Source organism: Mustela nivalis, assembly GCF_964662115.1.
Source record: "Mustela nivalis genome assembly, chromosome: 4".
Classification (NCBI taxonomy): domain Eukaryota; kingdom Metazoa; phylum Chordata; class Mammalia; order Carnivora; family Mustelidae; genus Mustela; species Mustela nivalis.
The window spans coordinates 105,662,234-105,684,329 of record NC_139023.1 but is presented as its reverse complement, the minus strand read 5'-3'; the positions used below and the strand labels follow the sequence as shown (position 1 = coordinate 105,684,329).

The 22,096-nt window shown below is 39.0% G+C and overlaps 1 protein-coding gene across 11 annotated transcripts in view; it reads right to left on the bottom strand.

Moving 5' to 3' along the window:
- PPP3CA (protein phosphatase 3 catalytic subunit alpha) overlaps positions 1 to 22,096 on the bottom strand; it is a 317,728-nt gene that overhangs the window by 147,805 nt on the left and 147,827 nt on the right. For all 11 annotated transcript variants that reach the window (XM_082729055.1, XM_082729056.1, XM_082729058.1 and 8 more), the window contains one exon: positions 17,164 to 17,364. In XM_082729055.1, the coding sequence (XP_082585181.1) occupies positions 17,164 to 17,272 (109 nt within the window). In that variant the 5' untranslated portion in view covers positions 17,273 to 17,364. The remainder of the gene's footprint in view (positions 1 to 17,163; positions 17,365 to 22,096) is intronic.

The following is a 22,096-nucleotide window of genomic DNA, read 5'->3' as shown; positions in this document are numbered from 1 at the left end:
CAGGAAGAAACTGCTGTCGGAATGTGCAGCCACCTCCCCGGATTCCTGATTCATGGTCCTGTACTCTTTCTCACCGCTTTCAGACAATAGTTTTCACCACTATCATCATTTTTATCTTCCTTTTCCTGTTACGCTTAGAAAAAGGTATTCTTTCAGTGGAATAATGACAAGAAGATCTAAACAAAACCACTATCCTACTCGCAACCCAAACAAACGTCAAGGAACTCATCTGTGAGTCAGATGAAAAGTGCAATTCGGGGACTAAGAAAGCACACAAAACAAAACACAACAAGGGACACGTTTATATAAGTTCTCTGAGTGGAATTTTTGAATTTTCGATCATGAATTATTTTAATGAATTCTGATTTGTACCAAAAGGGCAAATAGGAAGTAGGCACTGAACAAATCAGCAAATGTTATGTTTCTTTTTTTTTTTTTAACTTTTGTCTGTAGGTCTTCTTTTTATTTTTATTTTTTTTTTAAGATTTTATTTATTTATTTGTCAGAGAGAGAGAAAGAGCACAAGCAAGTCCAACAGCAGGCAGAGCAGGCAGAGCAGGCGGAGGGAGAAGCAGGCTCTCCACTGAGCAAGGAGCCAATGCAGGACTCCATCTCAGAACCCTGGGATCATGACCTAAGCCGAAGGCAGCTACTTAACCAGCTGAGCCACCTAGGTTTCCCAAATGTTTGATGTTTCTTACCAAAAATGATTGTTAACATTTAGAAGACAAAACAGCATGATCCCTACAAGCATATCATGGTCCAGTGTAGGATGCTACATACAGAAAAACATATTTTTCAGGGGTGCCTGGGTGTCTCAGTCGTTAAGTGTCTGCCTTTGGCTCAGGTCATGATTCCAGGGTCCTGGGATGGAGCCCCACCTCAGGCTCCCTGCTTGGTCGGGGGTGTGATTCTCCTTCTCCCACTCTCCCTGCTTGTGTTCCCTCTCTCTCTCTCTCTCTCTCTCTGGGTGTATCAGATAAATAAATAAATAAATAATCTTTAAAAATTAAAAAAAAATACATTTTTTTCTTTTCTTACTAAATATGAGCATAGGTATCCATCTATGTACAGAAGATTTGGGAGTCTAAGTGCGTATACGACAGTGTTCATGGTAATAAATGATAATTTTCATTCCTCGAGATCTTCTCACATCCCAGGCATTGCATGAGGACTTTTTCTTATGTTACCTCAAGTTTCACAGCGGTGTAAGATAGAAATTATTTCAACCATCTGCAAGATGAGTAAAGGGAGAGGGAGGCGTTAGGTAACTTGTCAGCAGCAGGATTAAAACTTATTTGATTCCAAAATGTATTTGATTCCGAAGCCAATGGTCTTTCCGCGAGGTGGAAGACCTTCATCCTGGCAGCACTCTCATGACACACAGAATGCAGACATTACGGGGGGTGGGGGGAACACCTGGAACACAAGGGTGAACACATCCATGCTCCACTGCAGTTTCAGTTTTGTTTTTTTTTTTTTAAGATTTTATTCATTTGACAGACAGAGATCACAAGTAGGCAGCGAGGCAGGCAGAGAGAGAGAAAGGGAAGCAGGCTCCCTGCTGAGCAGAGAGCCCGATGCGGGGCTCAATTCCAGGACCCTGGGACCATGACCTGAGCCGAAAGCAGAGGCTTTAACCCATTGAGCCACCCAGGCGCCCCTGCAATTTCACTTTCTATACACATGTTCAAATTTTATTTTTTTGCCAGGAGTATGGTGAAGATTTAACAGCTTTCACATTAGGCCTCACTTAAACAGAAAATCAAAATCTGGTTGAAAAGAAAGTTAATGTTTACATTTTTAAAGATGTATTTAAAATCTCGACCAGCACTGACCCTTAAAATAATGTATACTACCAGACAAATACAGTCACACTGTCTCCTATTGACCTCTACCGGACAGACTGTTGGTACACAGCTCCCTTTCCAGTGGGCATAGTGGACTCTGCCCAGATTCCTTGCTTGCTCGGCGACAACCCTTCTTCCCATTCCCTCCATCATTCGAAACTGGACAATTGCCCATCAGGAGTCAACCCCCAAACCTATTCCAGTGTATCTTTGCAATAATCATGTCTGTTTCCATCAGAATGTTACAACCAGTCCCTTTCCTGAAACAGGCATTTGTCATTACACTTACCTAGCCATCACTAAATGCAACCATAAGACTCCCAAGCAGCTTCCGGTCCCTTTCATGTTCCTCAGCTCAATGGAAAGGTCCCATTAGCCTTCCTGGTCTGGTTCCTCAGACTCAACCCAACTACACATGAACTATGTCTGACAAGTCTTTTCCCCACCCCCAAAATTCACATTCTCTAGTGACCCTCACCTAAGACAGAATTAATTCTATGACTCCTGACTAGCCCCTCATGATTCTTACTCTGTGGAAACCAAGTCATTTGGAAAACTGGACCAGATCTTGCTGACCTGCTGCTTTTCCCAATCTCTTCATCATACCCACAGTTTTCTTCCATTCTTTGACTAGCTCTAAAATAAAAACCCACTCCTTTCAGTTCACCTGTCTCTCACTGTGGAAACCAAAACGGTGCCCAAGGCATCATAGATTCCCTTGTAGGTGATCTCACTTCCTGTGGAGATGTTTAGAAAATACAGCTACAGAACTGGGCCTAAGTCCCATCCACAACCTCATTGCTTTTGGGAAAAGGTTTGTTACCTTTTGGATATCATCGAAAAGAATCCATTGCCTGGATAAAAAAGTTTGATTCAATAACAGAGTCATATTCGTTGTTGAAACAGTTAGTCTTGTTCTTGGACAACATCACTACTGGCCTCGAATCTATGACTTGCTAATTAGGAGAAACCCAGTACACTGTCCTCAATGACTGTATCACTCTGGACATGGAGTTGAACTAACTACTGCACTTTTGTCTCACTAATCTAACTCATGCCTTTGTAGTAATCAGGAAGATTCCAGAGACAAATGAAGAAATTCCTTGCATTGTTATCACCATGCTGTCACTGCTGAGAAAAAATGACAGGTTCTAGGCTTCTGGTGGACCCATGAAAGCCTGTGAAATTGAGCATATAGATTGATTCGCCTCTAATCTCTGCCTTTCTGTTTATTTTTATAGGTATCTCTCTTACTAAATGTCTCCAGGTTACAAAGTAGAGCAATTATCACCAAGTCTCAATAGATGATTCAGTTGGTCCTTAATGAACAGAAGGTGACCAAATGAAAAATGGACTTATGTTATTGAGAGAGAAAAAGAATGTGTCTTCTCTCCTTGAACAAAAGGAGGGACTGGCAAAGATTCTTTCTTTTTTTTTTTTTTTATAGATTTTATTTATTTATTCAACAGACAGAGATCATAGTAGGCAGAGAGGCAGAGTGAGAGGGGGAAGAGGCTCCCCACTGAGCAGAGAGCCTGATGTGGAGCTAGATCCCAGGACCCTGGGATCATGAACCGAGCTGAAGGCTGAGGCTTTAACCCACTGAGCTACCCAGGTGCCCCAAAGACTCTCTTTCTGACCAAACTTTAGACAGGCTCCTCTGAGGCTTCTTTCCTCCAGGCCTCATCCTTTGGACCATGTCTTTAGCTTGCCTGTCCAGTGGTACTAAGAATCCCCTTATCCTTGATATCTGATCACCCTGGCCTGCCTTGAGCAAGAATCTCTGTACCCTTGAAATCTCCTCTTAGTAATTTTCCATCCACAGACTTCCTTGCCTCACTCTTTGGCTATCAATTCCTACTTGTCCTTATATTCTGAACAGAGCTCAGCTCTCTACTGGTCTCTTTCCCCATTTGCAATAGTTTAGGAATAAAATGTTTGTTTGTTTGTTTGTTTGTTCACCACTTTAACTGGTATCTGGCTTTGGTTCTCTTTGACATATGGTATCAACACATGGTATGTGATCATGTTAAGGTCATAGGGAATATTATAAACTTTATAAGTTGAGGTCATGCATCGCTTCATTTAATAAATGTTAATGAATGTCTACCATGACACAGTCACTGTGTTACATGGTAAGGATAAAATGGTGAACAAAAGCAGACAAGGGGTCAGCCCTCATGAAATTGATAGTCTAATGAGGAAGAGAAAGTTCAATATAATGATCACACAAATAACATAATATTATTGCTATGATAAATATTTTGAGGAAAAAGTACATGGTACTATATGAACTAGTGAGGGAAGGCATCCCTGAAGACTAACAAAGTGACAGTTAAGCTGAAATCTCACTATTCAAGATTATTGAATGTGTGTATGGGGGTGAAGGATATTCTGGAAAGAAGGAAGAGCATGTGTCAAGTCTCTTATTGAAAAGGAAAGTGGTAACAGAGTTGAACTGAAAGAATGCCATTGTGGACAGGTCACAGAAAATAGAGGTAATGAGGGAACCAGGTATTAGATGAGACTGAAGATATTTATGGACAATGGAACACTCAAGACTTTCTAAACCATCCTAGGATTTACAACTTGATGCTTGACAATTGGACACCATTGTATGTATGTATTTAGCACAGTGTTTGTACCAGGGTAAATGTTCAATGAATGAAAACCTTAAAAATATTTGAATCATCTTAATATGTCAATGTATGGTATTTGTCTTTTGTGTAGCATACACTGACTTACACATAAGACAAATACCACTTATCATTGATTTTGGCCCTAGGGTGGCCAGTGGAAGAGAACAAAAAAAAATTTAAAAAAAAAAAAAAACACTGGAAATCCCAGTCACATTTATCTGATTTAAATGTCAGAGAGCAATCTACAGTTGCATATTACATAGGAAATGTAAAATCTAGATAATGTGCACTTTGTTGGTAGTTCCATAAACTGTTATTTAAAAAGTCAATCAATCAAATTTGAAACGAAAATGTGGTTGTGTCAAATGATATTCAGCTGTCAAATATGGAAAATTACCACTTGACTTGGGATGCCTGAGCAAGACCCACCCTCCCATATTTGAATTACTTCCAATTTCAAAAGATAACTTAATACCTCACATTTCACAGGATTTTTTAAAAATTCTTTTCATTCCCTCTTTTTTTAAAAATAAAGTTTGTTTATTAATTAATTAATTTATTTATTTATTTATATATTTTTAGTATTCTCTACCCCCAATGTGGGGCTTGAAATTACAACCTTGAGACCGAGTCCCATGCTTTTCTGACTGAGCCTGCCAGGTACCACATTATTCCTTCCTTCTACATAAGGTCCTGACTATGGACAAAAACTATGTTCACAAATGCAAAATGTATTTTTCCTTAATTAAAATTGAAACTCATTTGCAATTTAGAAAGGATGAGGGGTGAGAAGCCATCAGCAGGAGGATCTGTCTGCTCCCTCCTGAATTCCACAGCCTTCTCAGTATTGACCTATTCCATGAAAGGAGAAGCATGATGCCTGCTACAAAATCCGGATGACAAATCAGGAGCTCTCTGGGCTTCTAATCACCCAACACTAGAAGAGAACCGATGGCTGGAATATTAGCTGCACAACAAAAATAACCACCATGACAAGAATGGATGTAGCAATAATAACCACCCAGCTACTGTTTACTGGGCACTTAGCTGTGGCTGCAGCATTTCACGTTATTGGAAGCAACAGGCATGAGACTAATACCCCATCTCTTCAAAGATCAGGAAGCTGGGGTTTCCAGAGGTGAAACAAGCTGCCCAGTGGTATAAAGCTAGAAAACTGCAGATCCAGAATGCAAATCTAGAGATCCATAATTTTTTTTTAAAGACTTTATGTAAGCAAGTAAGGGGAGTGGGAAGAGGGAGAAGCAGTGAACTTCCCAGTGAGCAGGGAGTTTGATGTGGGGCTCGATCCCAGGACCCTGGGATCATGACCTGAGCCGAAGGCAGACGCTTAATGACTGAACCATCCAGGTGTCCCAAGATCCATAATTTTTAACCCCGATACCACATAGGGTGAAAGTGAAGTTATTGGCACGTGGTCATTAGTCAATGGCACTGTCCTTAGAGGTACCTCAGGTGATCGGCACAGCAGAGATTAAATCACACTTCCTTTTCTCACCTCTTCTCATTCCATCCTTTTTTTCTTTTCTTTTCTCTCTTTTATTTTTTTCTCCCCCAGATAAACTGGCTGAACCAGAAGTTTGAGTATAATCTGAGAATGCTGAACAGCCCACAGAGGGAAAAGATTCTATAAATAGCCTCACTGCCACCATGCCCCCAATAAACTAAGCTAAGGAGCCACAACTCATATAAAACAGCTCCCAAAATACAAAACAAAATAAAACAAAAATCTCTTTTTTTTTTTTTTGGACATTTCCTCAAGTCAGGTTCTTAAGTGGAATGGATATTTCACATCAATAATGCAGACAATTAACTTTCCAAATTTTCACCTAGCTTTGATATATATTTAATAAGTATCACCAGCTTATCTCTTGAAGAAGGCGAAGAAAGCAGTCGTTAAGATTAAGCTAAGATCCACCTTTGAAGGAATTGGCCTTTAATGTTTAAAACATGAGGGAGAGAATTTTAAACGAATAATCTGTTTCATGTTTAGAATTATCTGGTAATCTCCTATTCGTCACATGATATCCAAATACCCAATCCGAAATACTACTTGAAAATAAAATGAAAAGCATATGTAATTAGGATCTTAAAGGAGATGCTGAATATCTACAAATTTCTGTGAGCTCAATTCTGTGAGCTCTGCGTTCCTAACATTGGAGCCTGATTTTCAAAGTCAGTGTTGTTTTAAGAAAGAATCAGATTAGGCTAATAAAGACCAAGGCACAGAGGCATATTACTTTGAGAAAACAGAAAGTAAGGTACAAAAGATCCTTTGTTTGAAATGAAAACAGACGTCTTTGCAAGTCATTTCAACAAATATTCACCTTCATAAGCAATGAAGGATAAAGATTCTGATGGCAGTGAAAAGCACAGCTAGATGTATCGAATGCATACCACCAGATGGCATCTCAAATCAGAGAGCAGGGGCGGAGATCATGTCAACAGCTGCGTCTCTGAAGTGGAATCAAATTCATGAATTCCACATCAATTTCTTAAGAGCAAAACATCAGACTTTAATCACAAAACCCAAAGGACACAACAATAATACTGTCGTGAATATAACAAAGAATATGAATCCGGAAAGAAAGGCACTGTGAATCAAGCAGTATCTTGACATCGATTATTATTAAAACAAACAAAAAGTACAAATGGAGTCTTCACAGAAAAAGAAGGTCTGGTTAATAATTTTATCTTTCCTTAAATTTTACCTACAGTTGTCCTTCCCATAAATCCTCATTTTACTCTTTCACCGGGCTTTGTTCATTGTAAATAAGAAACAAGACAATTCAGAAGACAGCATTAGAAGAAAAAAAAATTAAGAAAAGCTTAAAGAAAGAGAAAAAGAGGTCAAGTTTCTTTTTGCCTACATATAAGATTCTCATGAAGTTGAAGTTCAAAAGCCTTGGTGTCCAAACTCTAAATATCTTAAGGAACAGAATGAAACACTGCCTCTGTGTCTAAAACTGGCTAATACACGGACCACAAGATCAACTGTGAACAGAAATTAATTACAGGAAAGCATATTATACACCAAACTGAAGTCAAACAGTGACCAATTGATAGCAGGAATTTAAATTTTGTTTAGAATATTAAAATAGGATGCTGTTTCATAAAAATCTCTGAAAAAGATTTGATTACCCCCTAGATGTGGGGTTGGTTTGTTGATTTTCTCTTTTCATATAATCCATAAAATCCTATTTCTACAAACCACAATGTATGAGAAGTGTCATTTTTATATGATAAAGGCAACTTAAAGGAGACTTGTTTTCAGTTTGTAATTTACTCTTGTATTTATATATATATATAATTTGTATATATATATAATACATATTATATATATATATCAGTGTTTAATATTAAAAAATAAACATTGAACTTTTGATAGCTTTTGGGATTTTTTTGTGGGTTTTTTCTGTGTGATTTTTTGTGTTTTTTTTTTTTTTTTTTTTTTTTTTACCTCTCCAACAGATGGACTCATGTCTCAAAGCTCTCCATGGACTTTCATGTTACTGCAAGAGACAATGCTCACGCAGTGATGCTGGTGGAGAGCTGGACCCGCAGACAAAAACCAAGCCAGGACAGAACTGCCTACCGGCCTTCTCTCAGGGAATGTATCTTAACACTGGCAAGAGTATACGTATGAAACCATTTAATATTTTAAATAATACATTTTATATGCCAAGATAGTCATTTTAAATAGCGCTAAAACTAAAGTTAAAGCTGCCTCAAAACTTAATATTATTTTCCCCTTACTGATCCACTAAACAAACCACAGATTATTCTATAAGAAGCTACTTCTGACAAGTTCATCTATTTTATTTCTCCAATATCTTGTATGTCCAAAATATTCCACTTAAGACACAAACAGACAAATAGCTATGGAGGAGAAAAGAACAGAATAAAAAGATAACAGTCATTTAAATGATTACACTGACACACACGGAAACAGACATATCCATACACATACACGGATGTGAACTCTGTTTTGGAGGTGACTGTATGCTTCTATTATTTTTATAATTTACTATGTGCAAATCAGCAGTGCATTTACATTAAATGTATTTTGAAATAGAGGAACATCCAAAAAACCATAACAGAAAATCTATATCCTCAGATGTTAACGTTTAATAGGATAACAGCATGAAACGATGAAAAAAATCAGTACAATATTGTTAAATGCCATACTATATGACTACTCCCAGAATTAATAATTCCAGGGACCTGTATCATCCAAATAAAATGGGAATAGATGCAGTTGAACTGTCTGGGCTTTAATACCAGTTCTGGCACCTTCTAGAAGGGTAAACTTAGATATGACACCCCACTGAGCTTCAGTTTCTTCATTTGTAAAATGGAGCTGATAATAGTGCTTCCTTCACAGGGCCGGGTGAAAACACGAGTTAGAAAATCCAGTGTTTATAACAATAATGTAAAGCAAGAAATCAAATATTAGCCTTACAACAAAATAACCCATTAATTCATTCACCAAAAAGCAATAAAAAAACAATTACCATCTACCATGACCATAGTTTCATATACCCAAAAAAAAAAGCATTCTTACTAAGTTGAAAACGATAACTGCATTCTGGACCAACAAAAAGTCTGTCATAAACCAGAACCAGTCTGTGACCAGCATTCGGGAATGTCCATTAAAACCTAGAAACATTACTGGCCCACAAGAAAATAAAATCAGTAGTGTTTGAAATTATTAGGGACACTTGGTGAGAAAATGTAACATGAGATGAGACTGGAAACAGATATAATCCGCCTCGACAAAAGGAAGAGCATCTATATTTTTCCCTGCAGATACCCAGGAAAAATGTTCTTTCCTCATCTGGAAGAATTCTGGTATTATCTGAAACACTACTTCTCTTCAAGCCCTAGTAATACTGACTACAATATATTAATACATTTCAACTTTCTACAAAGCAATCAGAATATTATTACTCCAAGGGATAACTTTCAGGTTTAAGGATAATAATTTTAGGGATTTTCATCTTCCTATCAAAACAACTACAGATAGGATGTTTGGGTGGCTCAGTTGTTAAGCATCTGCCTTTGGCTCTGGTCATGATCCCGGGGTCCTGGGATTGAGCCCCAGATCAGGCTCTCTGCCCAGTGGGGAGTCTGCTTCTCCCTCTCCCTCTGCCTGCTGCTCCCAGTGCTTGTGCTCTCTCTCTCTCTGACAAATAAATAAAATGTTTTAAAAAAAGGAAGGAAAAATGAAAACAGCTCCAGGCATCACCTTACCAGTGGTGCTTAAACACTATTTGTGAGAAGTACCGGTTTAAGGCAAACTGAAAAGGACAGGGTATGCTGCATCTTAAAGCAAAATATCTGTTCGTGGTAATTATGATGTAAGTGTAATGACTGTCAAATGTTTCCTTTGGATGGTGTTACATGTTTACTGAGGTCAACAGATTATTACTGACTCGTTCGTTACACACGAGTGCTGGAGGACTATGGCTCAGCTATTCTTAATATAATACTCCATTCATTACCAAACAATTCACATAAAGATGCTTTTGATCTTGATGCTTTTTCTCCCCCTTTATTAACTGTCCCAGCCATAGTTTTCTATACAGTCCACTCTCAAAGAGCTTATGAGAGCTCTTTTCACTGAGAAAAACTGTACAGATAAACTCTGTACGCCAAATACGCTAAGTACTATTGTTTTGTCTCCCCACCTTTGCATTACAGCAACACATTTTTATTTAAAATAAAACCAATCATGATCAACAACCAAAATAATTTATTTCTTTCTATTTCTTGAGAACCTTTAATAGCACTCTTAGCATTTTTTTTTTTCAGTAATAAGCAAGAACAAATTTTGTGAAAGAAACTGAAAATGCCTGATTTTTAAAAATCTTATACAGAGGCAGAAAACTGCATGTCATACAGTGTGATAAGGAAGCAGGAGGTACCTGAATGGTGCCTGCTCAAAACAAGGTTTTCGGCTTACTAGCCAGGAGACCTCAGACCAGTCACTTAAACCAGTGGTTCCCACAGTGAGGTCCCAGATCAAGGGTATCATCTGCACCTGGGAAGCTCTTAGAAATTCAAATTCTCAGGCCCACCCTCAGACCTACCAAATCAGAAACTCTGGAGGTGCAGCTCGGCAACCTGTGTTTTAATAAAGTCCTTCAGGTGATTCTGATCCGTGCTCAATTTTGAGAAACATGAACTCAGACTGCTGAAACTCCCTTCTCTCCTGCTTAAGATGGTTTTCCTAAAACCAGCCTTGCCAAACCAGAGAGGCAAACGCGTCATGGGAAAGGACTCTGGCTCACATGCTGTGACCTTTTATCAACATTATCTTTTTTCTTTTTTCTTTTTTTTAATCAAGAGTCAAAACTAAGGAGAATAAGGACTTCAAAATGATGCGCTCCGGCCACAGGCCCGGGCTGAAATGTGCTGACTGCCAGCCGTGGGCCGGGTACCAAAACAGGCCTCTGGCTGAAGGGAAGGCCCTCGAGATTTGGCTACTGAAATCTAAGTGGGCAAAATGCCCCAGAAGTAATATTTTATCCCCATATAAACTAAGGCCGCGTTAGGCTTTGATAGTGACAAATGACAGTAGGAGGAGAGTAAACACTGATCTTTTAGGTCTCAAAAGACACTGGATTCTTATCCCCACTTAACTCTCCCCAGAGTAAAGGCATGGGGAATTCTCCTAATTGACGTCAGCTGCTGTAAGGGAAGGAATGCCATGACCTTAAACTTGGCCACTGGTCCACTCTCACATCCAGGAACAAAGCCAGAGGGCTCTCCTGGCAACTGCCTGACATGCTAAATGGCAGACACAGCCACTAAGGGAATCCTTTCGCTGCCCCAGGGACAAATCCCCCCCTGCAGGAAACAGACGAACTGGAGAGATTAGCAGTTTGCCCGGCTGACGCAGGCCTATCCCCTCCGCCCAAAGAGCAGCAAATGAATTCTAAATCACTGGATTCAAAACCTAAGCTTCTGGTCTGCTTTGCTTTACAAATGAGGGTAATGTTCTCTGCTCCCTCGAAGGGAAAACAGGAAAGTACAAAAACTTCAAGAAGAAATGTAGGAAATTGGATCCTTGCATAAACCACCTAACTTATTCAAGTAGTAGTCCTTGTGGACTGACTTTCAAGTACAAACTATCAGATGTTTTAAGATTAGTATTAATTATCATTTTTTAAAAGACCTGTAATCAAAATCATATCCAAATCCCCTACCCTGCCAAAGGCATCGTCTTGGCTTCTCTGGGAGAATATGATAGGTTCCTAACCAAAGCCTCTCCCCAGAGTTCCTTCCCACTCCATTCCACTCACCTCCTCCAGGATGTGATTCTAGTCACACACATGATTATTTAAGTCCCTGCTCAAAGACCCCTAGACTCTCCAGTGCCTACAGAACAGTATCGGAACGTCTCAGCGCTGCCTACCAGGGGCTCATTCCCAACCCGGACCTTCCAACCTCAGTCTCCCCCAACCCTCACCCCTTCTGAGACCATGGCTTCCCACAGCAAACCTCCAAAACCAAGTCTTACCACTTCACCAAAAACAAACAAACAAACAAACAAACACAAAAAACACAAAACGCCGTTACCTTTGATATACCATTGGCTCTGCTCAAAATATCCTTCATAGAGTAAAATTTTACTTCTCAGATGTGATCCAGTTCAAATACCATGAAATCTGTGGAACCTTTGACCTCCCTGCATTCCTTTTTCTGAGTTCCCACACTAAGTTCGTGGCATCTTCATTACAGTTCTTAACAAATAATACAGTAATTATGTGCTTTTGTGGACTCCCTGACCAGACCTTGAGTATTCTGGTCAAGGACGAGACCTCCTGTACTTATCCTCCACAGCTCCTGACCTTCTAAAGGAGTTCTCAATCCCTAATCAAGATAGTTAGGATCCTGGCTATTTAACTGTTTCTTTTACTTAAGACAGAACATAACAATCAGTGGGCAGTGTCAGGCATGAAAACCTTAGCCATTTGGAAGATAGGAAAATGTTCTGGATTTAAATTAGCTATATCCAGTTTGGTACTTCTTAATTTGCTTGAATAAATCTAGATTATATATTGTATAATCCATAGTTTGATATATCTGGCCAAAAATATCAGTTTTCCTTATCTTGTTCTGAGCCCCCTGAGAGCAGAGACGACATCTGATTCATCTCTGTATAACCCACACCACCTGTACAAGATAAATGTTCAATAAATATTCATTAAATTGAATTCCCAAAATGAACTGGATCTTGGTCCAGGCCACTTCAAGAGAACATTGGAGATGGGGTACCTTTAACAACAAACAGTTCTGGAGGCTGGTAAGTCCAAGATCAAGGTGCTGGTATATATTTAGTGTTTGATGGGGACCCTATTCTGGTTTATAGGGATCATCTTACTGTATCCTCAGGTGGAGGAGAGAGAGAGAGCTCTCATCGCTTCCTCTTCTCAAACCTGCAATAATCCCATCATGGGGGCTCCAACCCCATGACCTCATTTAACCCTAATTACTTCCCTAAGGCCCACCTCCAAATGCCATCATATTGGGAATTAGTGCATCAGCATCTGAATATTGAGGTGCGAGGGCATGAACATTCAGTCCATAGTAAGTGGCCACACTGACCTCTGGCTACCTATCCCATTTGTACGTTACAAGTAAACAAAGATAAACTCAACTGAATTTTCCTAAAAGAATTGGAGAAGGAAATTTTAGGAATTTTCCTAAAAGAATCAGAGAAGGAAAATGTCTCCAACACAGAAATACAGTCTTCAAATTAAATCTCTGAAACAGCTAACATTCTAATGAGGCAAGTTAGTTCAGAGAAAAAAGCAAAACATGCCTCATACCTTCCTTGTCTTGATTGCGGACCCCTGGCTAATGGTCACCTCTAAGCCCCTGAGGAGGCCACTGGTTGATCTGAATCTAACCCCCTGGAGCGCAAGGTACACAGTGCATGATCTCCTCCAAAGGGACACACCCAAAAGGCCAGGTTGGGACTAGGCAGCTTCCCAGTTCTTCTTCCCCCAAATAAAATGTACAGCATTTTAAGGGTAAAGAAAATCTGAAATAACTATAAACCTTTCACTATCTTATAAACACTTCAAGTGGGGGAAGGTGATTTGGGCAACTTGGTTCATTTAAACATGAAAGACCTGCTCAAGAAATGAAATGTCCAGATTTCAAATAACTTGAATACTAATTTCTAGGTTTTTCTCAAAAGGGGGCAAACCATCGCACAGATATTAGCAAGGCTTTTTTCTAAACATTTGTGAGCAAAACAGTTTTATGGATAAAAACTGGGAGTGGGGAGGACTAGAGGGAAAGTGGGGGAGGGCTTTTGTGTGTAACTACAAAATACTTGTCATTTGTTTCATTTTGAGAGTTTATAGAACTATCCCACTTAAAGGTGAATTCCACACAAGAAGTTACCAGTTTCTACCAGGCCTCACTCACCTCATCGTTTTCAGGAACTTCACATATGCAGGTGAGAGATTATTTTTAATACCACTTGGATATCACCAAGTTGTCAGGCTTCAGGCTTTTCCAGCACATCAAAAGTCCTTGCTTCTTTCCTCTTAACCTTTATCACAGGTTCTCATTTGTATATTATACCTTTCATTCTCATTGCGTATATATCATTTGTATATCATATAAAATAATATCTCTATATTATTTTCCTTCTCCCCTTCCTCTTCTACTTCCTTCTTCTACCACTTCTTCCTTCTCCTCTGAACTGAGTTTTCCATCTTTTCTAAGGGTGGAGTTCTGATCCACATAAAGAATACTCTATCCCGAAGATTTTTAAGTGTCAACTATGACTTGTACTGCATAGCTTAGTATCAGTAAAAAAAAGGACAACCTTACTGATTCAGTCATCTAAGCAACAAATATTCTCAATTTAAAAATACATGGGGAGCCTGAGTGGCTCAGTCAATTAACCATCTGACTCTTGATTTTGGCTCAAGTAATGATCTCATGGTTATGAGATAGAGCCCATCCTGCCAGGCCCACACTCAGGGGGGAGTCTGCTTGGGATTCTCTCTCCCTCTCCCTTGCTTTCTGCCCAACTCTCTCTCTCTCTCAAAACAAACAAACAACAACAACAAAATATTTAAAAATGCACATTACACTGCTAGCTCAGACTCTTATGAGAATTATCTTAAAATAAAAGGCATTGTAATATTGTCTAATAAACATATCCTGATTTCATTTTGCATTTTTGCAGGTTTCAGCTTTTGCTCAGAAACTCATGGGCTGGGATATGAAACTATAAATCTAGCTTTATGGTGAATTACATGCAAAAGGTTTTTTCCTTTTTCCCTTTTACCCAAATGTTAAAATATTTTTTTTCTCTTCTCTTTTTTTCTATTCCCATTTTCACTATGACTCCACATCCTTATGTTCTCAGAAAAGAGGAAAAGAGATCACTACAATGGAATCTACAAGAGGTTCCTTGGGATTCTGCTTCTGTTATGAAATATAAACATTCCTCTAGAGAAAAGCTTTTCCTGCTTGGATTATATTTCACTAGTGCTACATATTCTGTGATGTCTCCGTAGCTGCTTCTGTCACTATCTAAAAAGCTTTGGGTTTTAGCTTCCCTTGGGAATGTTATACATGACTGAGTCCTGATTTCTAAAGTCTCTTCATAGCTATACTCCAAACTCTGCCAAACTGTCTGCTGGTATCTCACTAGAAAGAACCAAGTGCGATCTGTACTGAACATGGGGGCAATTAGTCCATGGGCTCCAGAAGGTTTCTAGGATAAAACATCCTAAATCTGACTCTTCCAGAATCTTCTCTGTGTGTTCTTTCAGCACAGGACCTAATCAAAAAGAAAAGCTGACTGCATCCCAGAAAATATATTGCCCTAAATATCTATTTTACATGTTTTGTTAAGTGATAATTATCACCTCCATTACCACCTACTGGGCTCATTAGTGAACTTAACATGAATTCTTCATTGCAAGTCACACATTATCATGTGAAATAAAAAATAAACTCAAAATACCAAGCCATTCATTCTTAACAAAAACAAGCTTAATGATAAATATGTCATTTACCTAATATTTTATCATTAATTTATAAGTGGAATTTATGACCAAGTCTTACAGTAGTTTTTTTGTTTGTTTGTTTTGGTTTGTTTTTTTGTTTTATTTTTTGCTGGTGGCTTCTACACTTGTATCTGGATACCAAACAAATTTAGCATTTTAGTATCTAAGAAAGTAAAGAATGTTGACATTGGTTTTGTCTTGTTTTTACAGTGTGTAGGAATTGGAGATAATAAAGCAAGACTCCATTTGAACACATGGAAAATGGGGTTCACAGTGATACACACAGAGTGAATCCATGGCTTGCTTTACTCAACACTGGCCAAAACTGAGTTAACACCATCAGAGCTAATTTCTCCTGCTGCCTGGTCCCAAACACATTCATTATATTTTTTGAATTACAAATAAGAAAAATTGCATCACCAACCAAAAATAAAACATCAAGATTGTCAATTTCTTTGGAATAAGAACCGTTAAGGACATTTTGACCAAGGAAGGTCTGGTCTGGTATTCTAGAGAGCTTATTTTTCTCTTAACAATAATACTTAAATATACCTTTGAAGGCCAATCATTATGCAAGTAATAAAGATTTGGAAGAAGCAATCAGTAGTATATGTGAAATATTTTAAAATACCCCCCTTTATTATGAAAAGGACAAAATCTTATGTCTAATTTTTTTTCCTTTGCCAGAATGATAATAATTAAGGAGACAACAAAAAATTTTTAGCCTTTCCAAAAAAAAAAAAAAAGAAGAAGAAGAAGAAGAAGAAGAAGAAGAAGAAGAAAGAAAGAGAAAAAAAACTTACAAGTTTAGAAACTCTATAAAGGATAGATCAAAAGTCTCTAATATTTGATCCACTACACCATACAACATTGTTTTGGGCAATATTTAATTTTGATGGACTAAGAGAGGTTATACTTATATACAAAAATATGTATCTGCCCGTAAGAAGTAACAGAGCAAAAAAAAACTCAAAGTGAAGACATTTTCTAGACACAAAATACCATAAGAAGGCATGAAATTTGGCTTCTTCCTAAACTTCAGTGGTTCTCAAATTTGAATGTGTACTGGAATTTCCTAGAGGATTTGATGAAACAGAAATGGCCTCAGCCCAGAAAATAAGATTCAGTCATTCGGGGCAGGGCCTAAGAATTTACATTTTAATACTTTCAGAGGGATGAGATGATAATGCTAGTCTGGGGACCACATTTTGAGAACAACGGCTTTAACTCCGTCACTTTCTCAACCACTGTGGATGTCTTGGTGTACCTTGTCCAATCTTTCCCAACAAATGTTTTGTGTCCTCTGTGCCAGATAGTATTTCCACCAACAAACAAGATCAGCTCCAAAGTAAAGTATTACTTCAGAATACCTTCCTCACCTCTGAACTGTACAACACTTTTCAGAGCATCATCATCTTACAGATATTTAATACATGAAATTAAAAAATAGTTATATCTGTATCATAGCTTTACTCCTTCATGTAAAAACTTGACAGTTAAAGAGTAAGATGAAAAAGGTATTTGAAGACTCCTTGGTATCTAGGATTTTTTGATTTGGTGCTAAGAACAAAGTGTGACTACAAGTGGGCAGTCTCCATCCTCCGGACTTACCTGTGACTGGTGCATCAATATCCAGCAAATTTTTTTCCTGTCGGAGAATTGAAGCCCCTTCTGTTATTATTCTCAATGCGACGCTCTCTTCCAGCCTGCCTTCCTTCATGAGATGGGCCTTTAAGATATCCACACGGGGTTTCCCATCATTATCAAACACTTCTTTTGCTGTAAGCCGGTGACTTGGAGGAAATGGGACAGCTGAAAAAGAAAACGTCAAATTATTCCATTAGCCAAACCCCATAAAAATTCAATAATAGCTACCAAATATCTCCCTCTATTACTAACACCTATTGGAGTATTTTAAAAGTTCCCACATTCAAATAAAATCAAGGGTTGTCAAGAATGGAAGACTGCTTTCTTTCTTTGATTCCAGATTTGACTGCTGAAAGAAAATTTACATTGCATCTAGAAGACCCTGATTAAGTTAATAAAAAGAGAGGGAGATGTTTCTGTTAGGAAATAATTCTACAAAAGACAATAGTTTCTACGCATCCAACCATAACTAACACGGGAGGAGATGTGTCTCCACTGGGAAAAGGTCTCCCAGACCTTTCCAAAGAAAGTCACACCTCTGAGTAAACTTACTGACTCAGTGTTTAAGGAGAGAGCAGAAATCTAAGAACAAAAAGGCAAAAAATGCACTGAACATTAAACAGGGAATTGGGATTCGTGTGCGCGTATAACAGAGGATCATCTCGAACAGTGAAGGACAATACAGTTTCAGGGAGGAGACACAGATATTTAGGGATATGATATAATAACAGACACAACTGACTGCTCAGACCCGGAACCAAACATTCTTTCTTTCACCCACACCCCCATAACTTAACAGTAAGAAGCTCTCTGATAGCTACTGTCACTCTTTACATCTGCGAATACATTGACTCACTCATTCAGCTAAGGATATTCACTAAACCTCTACAATGTACCAAGACATCCAAAGGTCCGTGGTTAGAGATGGTATCACAAAGGTTAAATTTCTGATAAATGGCCAATAAGCCCCTTCTGTGAGGGTGAGTCATTGTCTATTTTACATGAGGAGTCATTATTGGAAAACAACTCAGACCTCTTAGAAATATCTAGAAGGACCATAAACACAGTTTCATGAACCTTTCAGCTGTCATGTGCATTATACCATATGCACAAGAACATCTCCATACGATGGTTCCTCTCTTAGAAAGAACATTTGATATTCAGGAATAAACCTTGCCTCCTAACTTCCTGAAATCGTCTCTCACAGGAGCAAGATTTACAGTAGAGCAATAGCAAAAAATTGTGTGCACTCTAGTAGCATAGATTTGCTATCCAAGAGAAATTACAAGTACTTGAAAAGAAAAATCAGGATGTAAACCTATACTAATGGATGCAACTTGATTCTCTTAATAATCCAAGCATATCTAGTTAACTATGCAGCCAAAACGAATCGGCAGAAGTACGTTCAGTGGAGAAGCATGAGGCTTTTGTGGTCAGATGAACCGGGGAGCAAACCTTGGCTCTGTACACCCACCAGTTTTATGACCTTGGGCAAGGGAAATCACCTCCTTTGGCTTCAGTTGCCTCACCTGTAGATTGGGGATTACATCTCTCGGAGCATTGTTATAATAACTCAAGTACGTAGAAACACCCAGAGCTAACATTTATAGAATGTTTCCTTTATGCCAGGTTTCGTTCGGGTAATAAAGTCAGACACAACAGGAAAGCTGTGAGATGAGTAAGACGTATGCACGTGTGTTTACATATCAGTGTTCTTAGTCCTCACAGCATTACTGTGGGGGAAAAACCTGAGGCTTAAAAATATTAAGCACTTTGCCCAAGACAATCACCTAGCGATTTCTATGTCAACCCAACGAGTATAAACTCCAGAAGTTCGATGCTAGAATAGCTGTGTCAACAAGGACACTACACTGCTTCTCAAAAAAAAACTTAGGACAGTGCTTAGTAATCGTAAAGTCAGGAGGAAATCACTTTTTAGAATTGCAATTCTAACAAATTCTGGGAGACGTTTTTATCTTATGAAGACCACATTTGTTTTCAAAATTATTTGGGGCAGCTCAGGGTAGCACAGATCTAGAATACAAAACCATTATGTAAATTAAAATGCATAATGCCAAAGCATAGTGTACAATAAGAGCTAAGGCAAGAAGAATTAAACAAGGAGGAGAAAAAAATGAGGAATTTAGCGGCGCCTGGGTGGCTCAGTGAGTTAAGCCTCTGCCTTCGGCTCGGGTCATGATCTCAGGGTCCTGGGATAGAGCCCAGCATCAGGGTCTCTGCTCAGTAGGAAGCCTGCTTCCCCCTCTCTCTCTGCCTGCCTCTCTGCCTACTTGTGATCTCTGTCTGTCAAATAAATAAATAAAATCTTTTTTAAAAATGAGGAATTTAGGTCATTAGACTCCAGGCATTTGGGGGTAAAATTGCTCGTTTTGTTTCTTTGTCTTCCCTGCTTTTTCTTATGTAACGGATATGCTTATGAAGAAAACATGGCAACATTCCACATTTTCATGGCCACATTTCTGTTTTCTGTTTTTTGTTTTTTTTTTAGTGTGGGTCTTTATGTATGGTTTGAAATTAGAAAATATCTTACCTGGTAACTCCTCAAGATCTCCCACACATAGGACAGGGGTTGGAAAGGAAGAAACTTCAAAAGGACACCTGGGGTAAGGCAAAGAGCCGATTTTTTTTTCTCTTTTCAGTGATTTCCTAAGGTAAGAGTTGGGCAACTATGAAGGTTGAAGTGACTGTGCACAACAGTACAAGATTCCTAGGAGCACGAAAGGATAGGGGACTGGTTTACTGTCAGGCATATGAAGGCTGTGGGACACCCGTGGACTAGCTGGCCTTATTACACTTAAGACAGATGAAAGGGTTAAACCTGAAAGAACTGAAGCATTGAGGAAGGTGAGAGGCAAAAGAAGAGCACCCTGAGAGGCATCACCTTCATGAATTAGACTTTGTCCAAGTCCCTAGGCTCTCTCCAACGCCAAGTTCACTGCAGTAACAGATGTTCCCTCTTCGAGGCCGATCTTCTACCTTCCAGTAATGGCTAATCCTGGGTAACTGGCTAAGGTGAAGCCACCTGCTCTGACATAGAGGAGCTGGTTCCAAATAAACAGGAGCAGGAAAGAGAGGAAAAAGGCCAACCAGAGGGCTCTGTTTCCAGCTGGATGATAAGAACACTGATGAGATGAGGCCCTTTACCGGCTAAACAGATGGCAAGGTCCCTAGGGATCCAAGATGCACAGCGATGATGCTGAAGTTGGAATGCAGAGATGCTGGAAGCCAGAGAGGAGTTTTCTGGGACAAAACATACAAGTGGGCTAATATTTGTGTATCTGTGCCCCCGTTGGCTTCATAAAGAAAATACCAGCCTTACAAAGGTCACATTTTATTTGCTTTCTCTGTTCACCTGGCATCCTACACACAGACATGTGCCAAATACTGAGCAAAAACTACTTAGACCAAAGACTCCAATGTGCATAGAAAACCTATCTTTCTTTAATTGTAAAAATGGCTACACTTGATATAATAAAATTGGATTTCCCCTCCCCTCCATTGTTTTGAGTATTATAAGTTGCTCTCATTGCTACATGAGCCAGGACTGAAGGAGCTGAGTCTGTACATCTAATAAAATTAAGAAATAACTGTTGATATTTGGCTGACTCTTCCCAACCAATTTTTTTATAACTGCCTACTAAGTATGGAATATGGTGTTCTAATAGTCTCCTCAGAAGTATCCTAAATGTAGATAGAAGCCCTCTCAGCTTTCTCCGCTTCACAACTACCACTCAATGTCACTCTTTTTTCCTCAAATATGAGAGCAAAGTAGATAAAATTTGGGAGATATACATCCTCAACTGATTCCTAACATAAATCACAGCTTTAAAAGCAAACAATATACTGGACCAGGAGTGAGTTCCCGTGTCAATGGCTGTGGAAATCTGGCACAGCTGATTTCCAGTGAACAGAACATGATCTTGTATCTTTATTTCCTATTTGTTGATGCTACCAGAGAGTTCGTCTACCTGATTCAGAGAAAGGTTACTAGTCAAGGAACCAAAATCACATGTATCCCATATTGGCATCCATAGAATGATACTAAAGTTGTTGTCAACTATTCATTCATCAGAAACACATTCCAAGTCAGAAAAACTGGGACACCAGCATAATTCTAGCCCTAGGTTCTGGCTAACAAGGGGGACCCCACGTCTGAAAGAGTCAGGGGTCTCCTTCTGTGATTTGGGTTGCATCAGTTTTAGATGACCATGATGTGTCCTGGTAACAGGAAGTGATATGCTCTCATTCTGGGGGAGATCTAGATATGTAAGACTTCTGTTCCTCAAATCTGAGCACAATTAAAGAGACTCCTAGGGGCACCTGGGTGGCTCAGTGGTTTAAGCATCTGCCTTTGGCTCAGGTCATGATCCCAGCATCCTGGCATCGAGCCCCACATCAGCCTCCCTGCTCGACGGGAAGCCTGCTTCTCCCTTTCCGGCTTCCTCTGCTTGTATTACCTCTCTTACTGTCTCTCTCTCTCTCTGTCAAATAAAAAACAATCTTATAAAAAAAAAGGGGGGGGGACTCCTACTATTCGATGGGAAACACCCTAAGGTCCCTGTCACGGTGATACCTTCACTGGAAAAAGAGCAGCATAACTGCTGCCTGACCTCTTCCAGGAATGGTCTCATAAATGCTGACAAGAAAGAATCACGGATAAAAAAGACATTTAGCCTAGAGATTTTTTTTCAAACCTTTGTTTTCCTTCATTTTTATTTACTCAAAAAAAAAAAAAAAAAAGACACCTGAAGTATATTGAAAGGAAAAAGAATTTAATGCAGCTCACTTTCAGCCTCTCTTCTTCCCTGTGATGACTGTTGGGGCAATTAGAACTCTCTCAGTTCAGACTGACTCCTGACCCCCTCACATTAAGTAA